This window comes from Pongo abelii, chromosome 13, assembly GCF_028885655.2.
Source record: "Pongo abelii isolate AG06213 chromosome 13, NHGRI_mPonAbe1-v2.0_pri, whole genome shotgun sequence".
Taxonomy (NCBI): domain Eukaryota; kingdom Metazoa; phylum Chordata; class Mammalia; order Primates; family Hominidae; genus Pongo; species Pongo abelii.
In genome coordinates this window covers 79,472,087-79,486,888 of record NC_071998.2, presented here as the reverse complement: position 1 = coordinate 79,486,888, position 14,802 = coordinate 79,472,087, and the positions used below count along the sequence as shown (strand labels likewise).

General features: G+C 42.4%; 1 protein-coding gene and 1 pseudogene across 3 annotated transcripts in view; one reads left to right on the top strand and one right to left on the bottom strand.

The window, feature by feature from the left end:
* The first annotated feature begins 924 nt into the window (after positions 1-924).
* LOC112134986 (10 kDa heat shock protein, mitochondrial-like) lies at positions 925-1,251 on the top strand (annotated as a pseudogene).
* A 3,322-nt stretch (positions 1,252-4,573) lies between these two features.
* SPTLC1 (serine palmitoyltransferase long chain base subunit 1) overlaps positions 4,574-14,802 on the bottom strand; it is a 77,639-nt gene continuing 67,410 nt past the window's right edge. For 2 of the 3 annotated variants that reach the window (XM_054519452.2, NM_001132921.1), the window contains 3 exon segments: positions 11,682-11,799; positions 8,246-8,319; positions 4,574-5,980 (listed from right to left, as the gene is read on the bottom strand). In XM_054519452.2, the coding sequence (XP_054375427.1) occupies positions 5,887-5,980; positions 8,246-8,319; positions 11,682-11,799 (286 nt within the window). In that variant the 3' untranslated portion in view covers positions 4,574-5,886. 3 annotated transcript variants of the gene reach the window in all.

The window sequence follows — 14,802 nt, the reverse complement described above, 5'->3', positions numbered from 1 at the left end:
CGTCCCCATGTGACCTGCATGGCGGGCCCCAGGAGGCTCCTCCAGGCCCGGGTCAGGGGCCCCAGGCTCTCCCCTGCCTCACGGCCGCGTGTCCTGTGCTTTGGGTTTCTTGGTTTGGGTTTTTTTAATGCTAGTTCTCAGTACATAAGGGCATTTTGAAAGAGGTTCCAGCTATCACTTGTAACCATGTACATATACATATATAGTCTATCTACAAAGTGTTTATTTGCAAGATGTTTCGACGGTGAGCTCGGGCCCTGCCCGCCTTTTGACCATCTGTCCCCGGTCCTCGTCCCCGCCCCGTGCCCTGGTCCCGAGTGGCCTGGGGACGGGCCATCACTGTATGTATTAAAATGACTGTATCAAATAAATGTTTATAGATTTAAAAAAAAAAATCCTCTCTAGGCCGGGCACAGTGGCTTACGCCTGTAATCCCAGCACTTTGGGAGGCTGAGGCAGGAGGATCACAAGGTCAGGAGATTGAGACCATCCTGGCTAACATGGTGAAACTCTGTCTCTACTAAAAATACAAAAAAATTAGCCGGGCGTGGAGGCGGATGCCTGTAATCTCAGCTACTCGGGAGGCTGAGGCAGGAGAATGGCGTGAACCCGGAGGGTGGAGCTTGCAGTGAGCCAAGATCGTGCCACTTTACTCCAGCCTGGGTGACAGAGCGAGACTCTGTCTCAGAGAAAAAAAAAAAAAGCCTCTTTAATCTTTATTTCCTTCCTTCTACTTGCTTTGGGGTTTTACTTTAAGGCAGAAGCTTAGGTTATTACTGGGATGTTCCTTTTCTGATAGAGGCATTTAAAACCTGTATAAATTTCCTCTTAACCACTGCTTTAGCTGCCTCACATAAACTTTGATTTGTTGGCCTGTGATGGCAGGATGAGAACAGAATATGAGCTGTGGCTGCTGCAGGAGTCATGGCAGGACCAGCATTTAGAAAGTTTCTTCCACTCTTTGGAAGAAAGTATTGGTTGAAAGGCAAGTATTGGTTGAAAGGAGTGCAGCAGAAACTGTAACCAAAGGAGACATTAGGCTTCCAGAAAAATCTAAAGGAAAAGTATTGCAAGCAACAGTAGTAGCTGCTGGATGAGGCTATAACGGAAAAGGTGGAGAGATTCAACCAGTTAGCGTGAAAGTCAAAAACAAATTTCCTCCAGAATATGGAGACACCAAAATAGTTCTAGATGAAAAGGATTGTATCTTATTAAGAGATGGCGGACATTCTTGAAAAGTATGTAGACTGAAACAAATCACTATTGAAATGGCATCAACATGAAGCTGCCCACTAAAGTTCTGTAATCTTTCATCATGCAAATAATTTGTTTTTTATAATAAAACTATTAACTAAATTTTTTTGATATATTGTATTTAATTCATTCAGTTCATAACATTTAAAAACCTCCTTTGTGTATTTCTTTGATCTGTGGGTTATTTAGGAGCACACTGGTTAATTTGAGCGTTTTCCAGTTTCCTTTCTACTGTGGATGTCTGATTTAATCATATTGTGGACAGAGAATATACTTTTTATGACTTCGATCTTTTTAGATTTACTGAGACTTGTTTTATGGCTCAGCATGTGGTCTATCCTGGAGAATGTTTCATGTACACTTGAAAAGACTATGTATTTTGGAATCTCTGAGTGAAGAGTTCTTTCTTACCACACCCGGCTAATTTTTGTATTTTTTGTAGAGACGGGGTTTCTCCACGTTGGTCAGGCTGGTCTCAAACTCCTGACCTCAGGTGATCCACCTGCTTCGGCCTCCCAAAGTGCTGGGATTACAGGTGTGAGCCACTGTGCCCGGCCATGTTTAGCTTTTCTTGTCTCTTGTATATAGCAGAGTTTGTGTTTTGCTTTGTGAACCAATTTGAAAATTTTTTCTTGGAGTAGAAAAAAAGTGCATGGGCCAGGTGGGGTGGCTCATGTATGTAATCCTAGCATTTTGGGAGACCGAGGTGGGCACACTGTTTGAGCCCAGGAGTTTGAGATCAGCCTGGGCAACAGAGTAAAACTCTGTCCCTACAAAAATATTTAAAAAATTGCCAGGCATTGTGGCCCACACCTGTAGTCCCAGCTACTCAGGAGGCTGAGGCAGGAGGACGGCTTGAGCCCAGGAAGTTGAGGCTGCAATAAGCTGTGATTGCATCACTGCACAGCCTAGGCAACAGAGCGAGACCGTCTCAAAAAAAAAAAAAAAAAAGCAACTGGATGCCCATTCACTGTATGATTAATATGCTTAGTCTCAACTCATGCTATTTTGTTGTATTTTTAAAAATTTTTTGTAGATTTGGGGGTACAGTGCAGTTTTGATACTTGGGTGTATTTTCTGTGTGTATTGCATTACATTTATTATTTTTCCCCTGTATAGGGTCTAATTTTGCTTTTTTTGAATTTAGGAAGTTTTATGTTTGTATTCTACTAGTTATCTTTATAATAAAACTTCCTATAATTACCTAATCCCCTGTTTTTGTACTTCTAGTATTCCCTTTGTCTAAATATTTTTGTACTGTACCCCACCTATTTACATAATACACTATGAACAAATTATTTTCAACTTTTAGATTTAGGGGTACATGTGCAGGTTTCTTACCTGGGTATATTGCATGATGCTGAGGTTTGGGGTACAAATGATCTCATCACCAAGGTGTTGAGCATAGTACCCAATAGTTTTTCAACCCTTGCCCTGCCTCCTTCCCTCCCCACAGTATCTATTGTTGCCATCTTCATGTCCATGAGTATGCGATGGTTAGCTCCTAATTCTAAGTGAGAACATGCTGTATTTGGTTTTGTTTCTGAGTTAATTCGCAAGATATAATTTACATACATTAAAGTATTTTACTTTTTAAAAACTCCAATCTCATGACAGATTATTATTCTGCTTTTTTTCTTTGAGACAGAGTCTCACTCTGTTGCCCAGGCTGGAGTGCAGTGCTGGAATCACAGCTCATGACTGCCTTGACCTCCTAGGCTCACATCATCCTCCTGCCTCAGCCTCTCAAGTATCTAGGACTACAGGTGCACACCACCATGTCTGGCTTTTATTTTTTGTAGACATCAGCTCTTGCTATGTTCCCCAAGCTGGTTTCAAACTCCTGATCTCAAGCAGTCCTCCTGCCTTGGCCTTCCAAAATGCTGGGATTACAGGTGTGAACCACCATGCCCGGCCGTGCATTTATTAATCAGATGCTTTCCCCTAGTGGTTTTCTCAGTAAGGGCTCAAAAAGAAGTATTAAATTCTAATTTTAAATTATTTTTCTATAACCTTGTTATTTGAAAGACTGCTTTGTGGAAATAAAATCCTTGAATCCCATTTCTTTCTTCCTTCAAATCTCTAGAAAATGTTGCTGTCGAGATGACTTATTTTATCTGTGTTCCATCATCCTTAAGCTTCCTACTCCTCTTCACCAGGAAATAAGTAAGGTAATGAAGTTTAAGCATTCTCCATAGCTTAACCCATACTATTAGGTGTACGTTATGAATGTTTTTATTTGATGTCATCATAGGGACAGTGTTTTAGAAAGATGCATGGAGATATTCAGATTTACATGTTGGGCATCTCTATCTTCTGGGACTAAGGTTTTATGCCCACAAGGAAAGATGGCATGAGGCCCACACATCAGATGATTATTATTTCATAGACTTAAAGATACTTCTTCTCCACCCACATTGTAATATCTCTAATATTGGAAGACATCTTACAGCATAATACAGATGGAATTATTTTCTTCTAGTGGTACATAAAAAAAGTACACATGGTACAATTAGTGAAGTACTGAATTTGATGAAATAACTGGTGTATTTTCTGTCCCAACTTGACCCAAAGCCCTACTTTTCCTGAGTTAGAATTTAGTCACAGACAATAAAAAGGTGGTGTGGTTCTCTTCTTCCCTGCGGACAGTCCTGCTGAGTGGAAATGGGCTCCAAATGGTCTCTACACCGCTTGCGCCAAGCCACTGCCTTTTAAAACACAGATCATTGGTAGAGCACTCTGGCAACTTCTCACTCCGTAAAAGAGAAATTTGTAACTTGGTCCAGATTTGAGACGACTGTACTTTCTCAGCATTTTGCTTCAGTTTGATCCAAATTTTACTGTTTCTAGTAGACATTTATTCGTGGTGTATATTACTGGATTGTGGTCACTCTATAATTTTAACATAAAAATTTTACTTTTGGTTCCTTTTGTTTACAATGTTGGTTTTAAGGACTGAAATAATGTGCCTGATCCACCATCTTTCCCAGACACTTCTGATCATATTTTCAAAAAGTTTATTACAAACATTATTTTGATGTTGCTATTTTCACTTAGAAAGTATTCTAAAAGAAGCTGAACAGTTATTATTTATGAAAATAATGGCCATGATATTTTTGTAGTCCTATGAGGTCAGCAGGAACCTAGGACACTTCAGATACTATATATTCTTTGGTTGGATGTGAAAAAAGGAACTAAGAAATTTAGTTGTTATTTTCTAAAATAAGACCAAACAACAAAGAACACTACCCCAGTGCAAAAAAGTTAAAATTAAGAGACTATTCTGTTGGATATATTACATATGCAAATAGACTAATAATCAGGAATATAGGTTTATTTCATTAAAAAATAAAACAAAACAAACCAGACTCATCCCCCAAAGAGTACTTTATCCTTTAAAGCAGCAGCAATCACAAGGCACATATGTACAAAATACCTCAAGCAAAATAGAAACTGAACATTCGAAAAATATGTGTTGTTTAAAAAGATGTTGAAGACCATTTGAGTAATAAGAGCACAGATTATAAAAATGACAATTTTATTCTTCTACCTTTAACAAGAGAAGGAATGATGGCGTAATATTTATATGCTATCTTGTGGCACATATAACAAAACTTTATACCACGTAGCCTGGTTTGCTAAAGAAAAAACAGGTAAAGTACTGCTTAAAAATGGTATTTTTAGTGCTTTCACATCTTTTGTAGATATCTGGAATTTGTAAGCTGAAAAGAAAAATTCTCTTTTTCCTTAGCTCAGAAAAGCCTACACGTCCCTAGGCAAACCTACCATACAAAAAAGGAATACATTTGAGACATTCTAAAATATAAAGATTATGATTTATATTCTGGGATCAACATAATAACCAACCCTCTTCCTAAAACAGATTAGAGGTGAACACATAAGAAATGTAAAGAAAGGTTAATTATATCAAAATAAAATAGCTTCTGATTTAAATTATTGGTCACTTAGGAAGTATAATGAATATTCTCTGGCTAAGGATGCTTAGATTAGAAATGGTGTGACATCAATATTTAGTGTGTACAAAAGTTCTAGGATTCAAATACAATGCAAAGTTTATAATAATCACACAAAAAGTGTTCCTTTTAGCCACCATTTAGCTTCACACGACGAAGACTGGAAACTACGCTGTTTATTTAGATCTTCAACATAAATTTGTACCACATATGTTGAAGTGTTCCTCTTAGCTTTAATGTTGCAGTCATTTTTCTATGAAATACTAAGGAGTTAAGGAGCGCTTACTGAACCATTACTATTAGAAGGGTGGGAAGAGACACTGAAGCTCCAGTTTTAAACGACAACAAAAGAATATAAAATACTAGTATAAGAAAACATTTAAATAGTACTAAATGCACAATTTAAATATCAGTTATACACTGTCATTAGTTTTCCTCTTAAAAAAATCAGTTCCTGGGCTTTTAGATGTGTTTTCTTTTTAAAAAAATAAGCATCCTTCTCATGGTCACACAATTGGTCCATATTGACACCATCTGGTAACAATCCTATCAAATATCCACATGTTCTTGCTCTCTTTCAGGCCCCTCCATGGCCAGCGGGAGTCTTGAGTCCTCTCTGCGTGTCGTGTGGCAGGAGGCCATGGTCCCGGGACTCTGCCTAGAGCAGGACGGCCTGCGCTACCTCCTTGATGGTGGACGCAGCTCTGTCCAGTTCTTCCTCTGTTTGTTCCACAGTGACCACAACCCGAATGCTGAGAACAGTAAAGGACACAAAGAATTATCTTTGTGGGCCGGGCGCAGTGGCTCACGCCTGTAATCCCAGCACTTTGGAGGCCAAGGCAGGCAGATCACGAGGTCAGGAGATCGAGACCATCCTGTCTAACACAGTGAAATCCCATCTTACTAAAAATACAAAAAAATTAGACAGTGTGGTGGCAGGCACCTGTAGTCCCAGCTACTTGTGAGGCTGAGGCAGGAGAATGGAGTGAACCTGGGAGGCGGAGCTAGCAGTGAGCCGACATTGCGCCATTGCACTCCAGCCTGGGTGACAGAGCGAGACTCCGTCTCAAAAACAAAAAACAAAAAACAAAAAAACTCAAAACAAACAAACAAACAGAAAAAAGAATTATCTATGTGAGGTGAGGAACTGCACTCACAGTCAGCCATATATGGCCTGAGAGACAAATCCACTGCCTCCTATTTTTGTAACCAAACCTCTCCTGGCAGTCCTCCCAATAGGCCTGTCTATTCATGTACCTGCTGCCCACAGCCACTTTCTCACTACTGTGGCAGGTGGGTCGCTGTGGCAGGGACTCTGCAGCCTGCAGGCCTTGGCCTACACCACCAGTGCACACCCAGTCAGAGTGAGTTTCCGTGGGCTCTGCCTCAGAGGCTGGGAAATAGCATCCTGTCCATCATGTACTGCTTCAGGCAGTGCCAGGCACAAAGCAGGAATTCCATCCTTCTCAAATCAACGACAGTTTGATTGTTCATATTTATATCAATAGCAATGTGAAAGCTCTGTAATACTCTAAGGCATGGCAGAAATTTTCAAGTTTTCAGGAAATCAAAGAAATAATAGCTTGAAAGGACAATGCTACCTCTGTCCCCGAGTTCGTCTGCAAACATCTGCTTCATGCATTTGACACACATTTATTGAGCTGTACTATGCTGTGCACGGAGTCTTGAGGGCACAAAACCAGCACAGCTCCCGTCCTCATGCACCTACAGTCTTACTAACAAGTAAATGTAGGATGTAGGATTACACCTTTGGATGAGTGCAATAAAAAATGAAGGGGGCAGCCCAGGCTGGAGTGCAATGGAGTGATCTCAGCTCACTGCAGCCTTGACCTCCTGGAACCAGGTGATTTTCCCACCTCAGCCTCCCAAGTAGCTGGGACCACAGGCGTGCACCACCATGCCTGGCTAATTTTTATAGAGATGGGGTTTCACCATGTTGCCCAGGCTGGTCTTGTACTCCTGGGCTCAAGTGATCTGCCCACCTCGGTCTCCCAGGTGTTGAGGTTACAGGTGTGGGCCACTGCACCTGGCTGAGAAGGGCAGGGTCTTTAAGGTGCTTTGAGCTGCTACCAGAGTGATCTTCCAAATCCTGATCTGGCACTGTGGGCCGGCAGAGCATTCAAACTCCCCGGTGGGCTCTCCTGCGGCCTCCCTGACTTGGCACCTGGCCTCAGGACCCTTCTCTCCAGCTCTTCTGCGGCTTGCACTCTGTACTCCCAGATGAACCTGGAGGTCTCCAAGCCACTGAAAACCCTGAGCAAAGCACACACCACCTCATCTGATGGAAAGCCACGATGCCCACAGGATGCCCGACACACACTCTTCTCCAGTTTTGGTGTAGACATCACCTGCTCTCAAAAGCCTGAGCAATGCCCCAGGGCAGAACTGACCATGTCCATGCCCCCTGCTGTGACTGCCTGACCCAGTGCTGTGGTGGGATGGCCAACTCCTTGGACTACCTCGTATGTGCTTTGTGAACAGAATCCAGTCTCCTTAAAAGTAAGACATTAGTCTTTTACTTTTGGTGTTTTTTCTTGATGCTGTACATTTTCCCCACTGTTGCTTGTTTTTTCCCGAATGTTAGTGAGTCTTGCTGACTGAAGGAGCAGCAGAGGCGCATGCCCACCCCCACCCCACACTGCCGATCTTCCCTGCAGGACGGTCCTTGTGGCAGGAACTCCTGGTATGGCATGTGCCACCTTTCAGATGTGGCAGATATGAGCTGATGGAAACTCAGTTTGCCCAAGTTCATTCCTGGGCTCCCAGACATTTCTCTGAGTTAACTGAGAGGGTACTCAGTGAGTCCTTGGGAGCTTTTCAGTTAAAATTTAAAAAACTTCTAGTTTAAGAGCAGAAAACAGGTAATGTACTATATTTTAATGACAGATATTCTTCCATAGCCTATGATAGTCTTTCAAAATTTTTCACAAGATAATGTATTTCATAGAGCTCAGAGTAGGGGAAAAAAATAAGGTCATATTTTAATGTCAACAGACCTGGGAGGAGGGAGACACTTCTCTTCTTTCTCCAAGTAGCGCGCCTGAGTTAATGCAATACTTCTGTTCATGCACTGTAGGAAGAAAAAGAAGACATCTGCAACCTGGACTTCAGACATGGTGGTAATTAAACTGGGGGAACGCTGAAATCCTGCCAACGGTAGCTTTAATTCACTTTTCCAATTATAATTGCTAGAAGATATCACCAAAATACTACACCACCACCTTGGCAGCACTGTCCACAGAACTTTCTGCAATGACAAATACCTCTGTTGTGTAGTGCCCAGCAGTCGCCATGAGCCCTGTGTGCTTGCTGCTACTGAGAGGTCACAGTTGCAACTTTTCTTATTTCCACTTAGTTTAAATTCAAACAGCCATAGCTAGCTAGTGGCTACCATTTAGACAAAGCAGAGTTAGCACATGAGGAAGTGGTGCGAGCAAAGTCCTGCAGGCTGGACTTACGACCACCACCACCAGTAGGACTGCGTCAGAGAAAAACCACTGCACTTCAGATATTAGCAAAAACGATGTCCACACGTGGCATCTGGGCATGGTGCTGCTGGGCACTGCAGAGGCTGGCATTAACAAAGTTTTACCCAGCTTTCCTATATATTAACCATCTGTCAACATTAAGAAAAAATGAAAACAATCCCTACTAAAATAAAGAAAGCACAAACACCAGAGCAAGGTAATAGGCTACAGGGGTTTCTTTCTGGAGTGATGAAAAAGTTTTGGAATGAGATAGTAATGGTTGCACAACCTGCTGAATGTATGATACTAAAAGCCACTTAACGATATACCTCAATAGGGTGAATTTTATGGTATGTGGTATGTGAGTTATATTAAAAAAAAATAGCAACAGAGCAAAGGGCAGTGTAAAGGAAAGAACAATTATCCCATGTGTCTGGCAGTAAAAGTATCTGCCTGAAGAGGGGTCACATCGTAGGCTGCAAGGAAGAGATGGAAAAACCATACTAGGCAATGACAACAGCTTCCCGCTGACTCTAGGCTCTGGAAGTGTACTTGGAAAAGTGAACTCCTGCAAACATCTGGACTGGCTCTGTTTCTAGCCCTGGCTGGTTAAGAGACATTATAAACAATAGCTCAGTTTGTAAAAACAGTATCCTGTTGAGCAACTCAACATAAACTTGGCAAAGCCTCTCAGATCTACAAAGCTTAAATAAGAGTTACAGCAGCATGGTTCTTTTCTCTCCTTCAAATATTGAAAAGATGAGGGGAGTGGGACAAAAGATTCGGAAGATTTTAAAAATGGAAGCTGTGATGATGCACAGAAGCGGGAAGATATATGTATTTTTTCTATCAATGAAGTTTCTAGATAGTATTCTGTTCCCTACCCCAGATTGTTCTCTTCTCACTCAACTCTCAAGAGGATTTCCTTAAGAGAGCCAGTATCAAACCAGGCCCACAGACACAAGTTTGGGATCTGTGAGCTGTCCACAGACTTTTCGTCTCCTCTTTCATTACGTGGCTAATCCCTGTAAGCATAGTATTTTAATACTGAGTTGCTTCGTTCGCACGTCCTCCTCTGCATCTCTTTGGTACAAAGCAGTAGTAAGACTTTAGCTGTTGCTATCTAATGAAAAGAGAACAGAGGTGGATTTACTATGCAATGAATACACTGGCATCTGAAGGAGGCGACTGTCCCTCAACATGAAGCATGTGTGGACAACTGTCCTGATGCAGTTCGAGAAGAGACTCAGTGAGAACGGTGGAGCCATCACTGAGACCCAACACCAGCGCATGCAGCTCATGAACCTGCTCTGCGAACACGGCTCTCAGCTGTCCTGCTGGGGCAAGTCCATTGAAAAAAACAAGTTCACCTGCCTCGTGAAGGTAATGAAATGAACGAGAATTTTACTGGCTTGTCCATTTAGTTTGTATTTAATGTATAAATGTGTTTTAGTTTTCCATTTGTATGAGAACTCTAATCACAAAGATGTCATACTTAGTTTTGTGTTTGTCTGTATTTAAGGAACGTTACAATACAAACAATGAGGCAGTAAAGCAGGCAGTGGGATGTTTTTCCCTGTGGAGAGAGTCTTCATGTCCACAGAGCTGTGCCTGAGGGGACATCAGCTGCATTTCCTCATCTCACAAGATAAGTAGCTCCAGCCTGATCATTCATAATCTGACATGTTTCCTTAGGAAGCTCAGATCCTGGGGCTTTTTATTTATTTTTTAATGTAATTGACTCTAGAAGGCCACAAATTTTATGAAGTTCTCCATAAATCCATTATTCCAGATTATGTGGCTCAAACATTTGGGACATAGGACAGCTGAAGCCAGCTAGGCAGCAGAGGCTGCCTGCACACCCGGTCTGAATACTGCACAGCCATGTGGCCTAGAAGAGCCTGCCTGAGAGGCTGTCTAGGCAGATGAGGCTCAGGACAGGGCCTGGCCTAGGAAAGGCACATGACGGGTGGTAGCTGCCATTATGACCCCAGAAACCTAGTAGCGTCGCTCATAGCTACAGCCTCTGGACAAGGAAGCAGAATCAGGCCCATTTTCATTCTCAAATACGTATTAGGTATATGTCAGATTTTTCTCAAAGCAGCAGCAGAAGCCCACATAAAAGTCCAGATTCTTCTGAAAGCAGATGTCTAGCATCCCAGGACTTGGAAGAGGGGTGGGGGGTGGGTGGCATCCCACTGCCCCTCCTGAGTCCTTCCTGCCCAGGTTACTCCGCTGCTCTTCCTCCCCCTTTTAAAGAAACTTCTGTTGGCTCTGAACCACTGTAAACCCGTGTGCCCAGGGCAGGAAGCACTCTGGAGGGGCAGTGCTACTGGATGAAAAGGGGCAAGCGGTTTTCCCTGGTGATGTGTTTCTTAGACAATTAGTAGTAAAATAACTTTTGGAAGATAAAGAAATTTAAATAAATCTCCCCAAATTAGGCATGTTATAAAAAGTGGTCTTCCTTTCCGTTTACAAGAGCATCCTGACTTCAGGGTGACTGTGAGTGGACTGTCCCTGAGCTGTGCTGCGGGGACAGCCAGCCGTCCAGGAATGTGTGCGATGCCCACACACAATGCCTCCCCCAACTACACATAGGAAAGCCTGGCTTTGTAAAATGGTGAGCAAGTGAGTTTTCTGCAAGGCTAGTTTTTCAGAGGAGAGGCCAAGTATATTTAAATGCAAAGTGGTACAAAACTGTATCTTTGGAGGGAGCCACATATTGACCCAATGGGAGGGCCTGCTGCCTGTTACCATGGCCCTCCCATTGGGTCCTGCCTCCTAGAAGCTAGGAAGGACCTGGAGGATTAGGATTCCATGTCAAGAGCGGGTCACCAGCATCTTCCTTTCTACCCTCTTCTCTCTCAGGGCAAAGAGACTTTTCTTAAAAACTAACATTAAAAAATTGCTTGGGGCAAGGGCAGAAGTGGTGTGGGGGGATTGCCTCAAGTCAATGGATACTTACTTGATCTACAATTTCCTGAAGCAGTCTGACATCTTGCTCGCGAGACCCAGTGCTCTCTTCCAGTTGTAGGTGAAAGGCTGGAGAAAGGGGCTCCCCCACCACTTTTAATCCAGAAATGCTGAAGAAGGGAAACACACACAGAGCCGTAAGTCCCTTCCAGGCTTGAAGATCGCTCACGGAGAAATAATGTTAGAAGTCCGCAATGTCAAGGCACAGTGAATGTACAGAAGCTTGCAACGACGGGAAGCATCATTCCAATTCCAACAAAGAAAGGGAAACGAGGTACTCTGAGCAGTGCTTCCTCATCTAAAAAAGTCTGCCTGCGATGTGGCTTCCTGAGCGCAGGACCGGGTCTCGTGGCCCCAGCCTCCCACCAGGGAGTCTGTCCTATTACAGGCCCTCCGGGCCCCACCTTGGCCTATCATCCCCTTGCCATGTGCTCCCTCGCCCCCGATGTTTGTTCTTCCCTGTGCTGGCTGCACGCGCCGGGGCCCAGCTCCTGCACTGCCTGCCGCTGGGGCCTTCTTCATCACCCACTTTAGGGAAGGCTCTGCTCCATCATTTGCTATTTTTCATCCTGTCTGGATCCTTCACAAGCTACTCACTACAGTTTATGTTATGCTTCCTTGCTTATTATCTATGTCTTTAGTTTTTATTTTGTCTCTCATAAATTATAGGGATGATTTCTGACATTAACAACATTATACCCCATCTCTACAAATAAAACAAAAACAAAAACAAAAAACAAAAAATTGGCCGAGTGTGGTGGCTTGCGCCTGTAGTCCCAGCTACTTGGGAAGCTCAGGTGGGAAGACTGCTTGAACTCAGGAGGTCAAGGTTGCAGTGAGCTGAGATTGTGCCACTACACTCTAGCTTGGGTGACAGAGCAAAACTCTGTCTCAAAGAAAAACCCAACAAATACCAAACATACATTATATTTTGACTAACAGCAATATGTTTAGATAGAAAAATGTCCTTATTTGCATGTTAAGTTTTAGATTTTACTTGGATTAAAATTATTTTCTTTTTACTTAGGATTAACAGCACAAAAATCTGTAGCTTCTCAGGGAGAAAGGTAGATCTTTAGGGGCCAAATCCTGTATTTTTAAATTAAATTAAATTTAATCCTGTATTTTTACTACAGCTGCCATGAGATGCTATTCCATATTACTATTATTATTATTATTTTTGAGACGGCATCTTGCTCTGTCACTCAGGCTGGCTGGAGTGCAGTGGCACAATCTCGGCTACTATCTAGTCAGGTTCATTTAAAGTCTATTTTCTCCTATAACAACAAATATTATTTGGTTTTTGACCTACCTCCTAGGACACAAATGTGATATACGTCTATTTGAAACTGAGCTAAACATTTTAGATTCCTTTCATTTAGTCTGTTTCACCTAAAACGATTTGTTTTTTCCTCAGAATGAAATGACAATAAAAAGTACTAGATAGCACAACTGAATCTTCCCAGTTTAGGACTCAAAAAGCCTTTACAGAATGACTACTGTGTGTTACAATAATGTGAATTCTGGAAACTCATCTGACCTGGCCTTCCAATCACCCTTGGAACATTATTAATTAGCATCTCCTTTCTTTAAATATAATACATCATGCTAGATCTCTCAATAAAGCAGGCTACAGGTCTGAATCATGGAATCTTGGGCATGTGGAATGTGGGGGAACCTTCTAGATTAGTTCCTTACTAACACAGAAACCAAGCAATACACTTTGAAAACCCATTTCCTGTGTAAATTCTGACCACGTTAAACGCATATATCAAGTATCTTTTTTTTTTAAAGGTCATGTATTCTCACAGTATTAAAAAATTGCTTTCAGTCAGGTGTGGTGGCTCATGCCTGTAATCCCAAGCACTTTGGGAGGCCAAGGCAGGTAGATCACCTGAGGTCAGGAGTTCGAGACCAGCCTGGCCAACATGGTGAAACCCTGTCTCTACTAAAAATATAAAAATTAGCCAGGTGTGGTGGTGGGCACCTGTAATACCAGCTACTCGGGAGGCTGAGGTGGTATAATCACTTGAACCTGGGAGGTAGAGGTTGCAGTGAGCTGAGATCGCGCCACTGCACTCCAGCCTGGGCAACAAAAGCAAGACTCTGTCTCAAAACAAAAACAAAAACAAAAAACAAAAAACAAAAAAAAACAAAAAAAACCCTGCTTTCCAAATAGCATTTCATATGAATCAAATGGCCTCAATTTTCCTCAAGAAATACAAGGCGCGATGGCTCACACCTATAATCCCAGCACTTTGGGATGCTAAGGTTGGGGGGATCACGAGGTCAGGAGTTCAAGACCAGCCTGACCAACATAGTGAAACCCCGTCTCTACTACAAATACAAAAATTAGCCAGGTGTGGTGGCACGTGCCTGTAATCCCAGCTACTCAGGAGGCTGAGACAGGAAAATCGCTTGAATCTGGGAGGTGGAGGTTGCAGTGAGCTGAGATCGTGCCACTGTGCTCCAGCCTGAGTGACAGAGCAAGACTCTGTCTCCAAAAAAAAAAAAAAGAAAAGAAAAGAAATACAAAGCACCTGAGGTCCAAATCTAACTTGTGCTTTTTGATCAAATGGTCTCATCTCACATGCTGGTGAGAGAAGGAATTAAACAAAATGCCCTATCTCTGGTTGCCTAGATGCTGAATGTCAGATGAGTTTAATTAAAACCAAATGGACACGCTTGTAGCTTGAGTTCAGAGGAGCCGTGTTTCAGAGTCTATTACACTACTCTTTAACAAAAGACTTTGCCAAACATATCATCTTATCCCAGTGGATAAACGAGCACTGGGCTAGCTCCCAGGGACAGAGCAATCACCCAGGTAGCCACAGTCTCCACTGTGTGCTTATAGTCTATAGGGAGAATCTGACACCAATAACTATCTCTATTACAATGAAAACAGAGGCAAACCAGCATAGGATGTTGACTTCCTCTCCCAAACTCAATCTCAGAGATGAGAGTAGTGAGAAATTAGAGAAAAACTGAACAAAAATATTACTCAGAACTAAACATTGAAGATACTGCCTTTGAAAATATTTATCTTTAACATATTTATTGGAAAATGAGAAATAAAACCAAAAGCTAAATGTAAGAAGCTGAAGAAGAGTAAG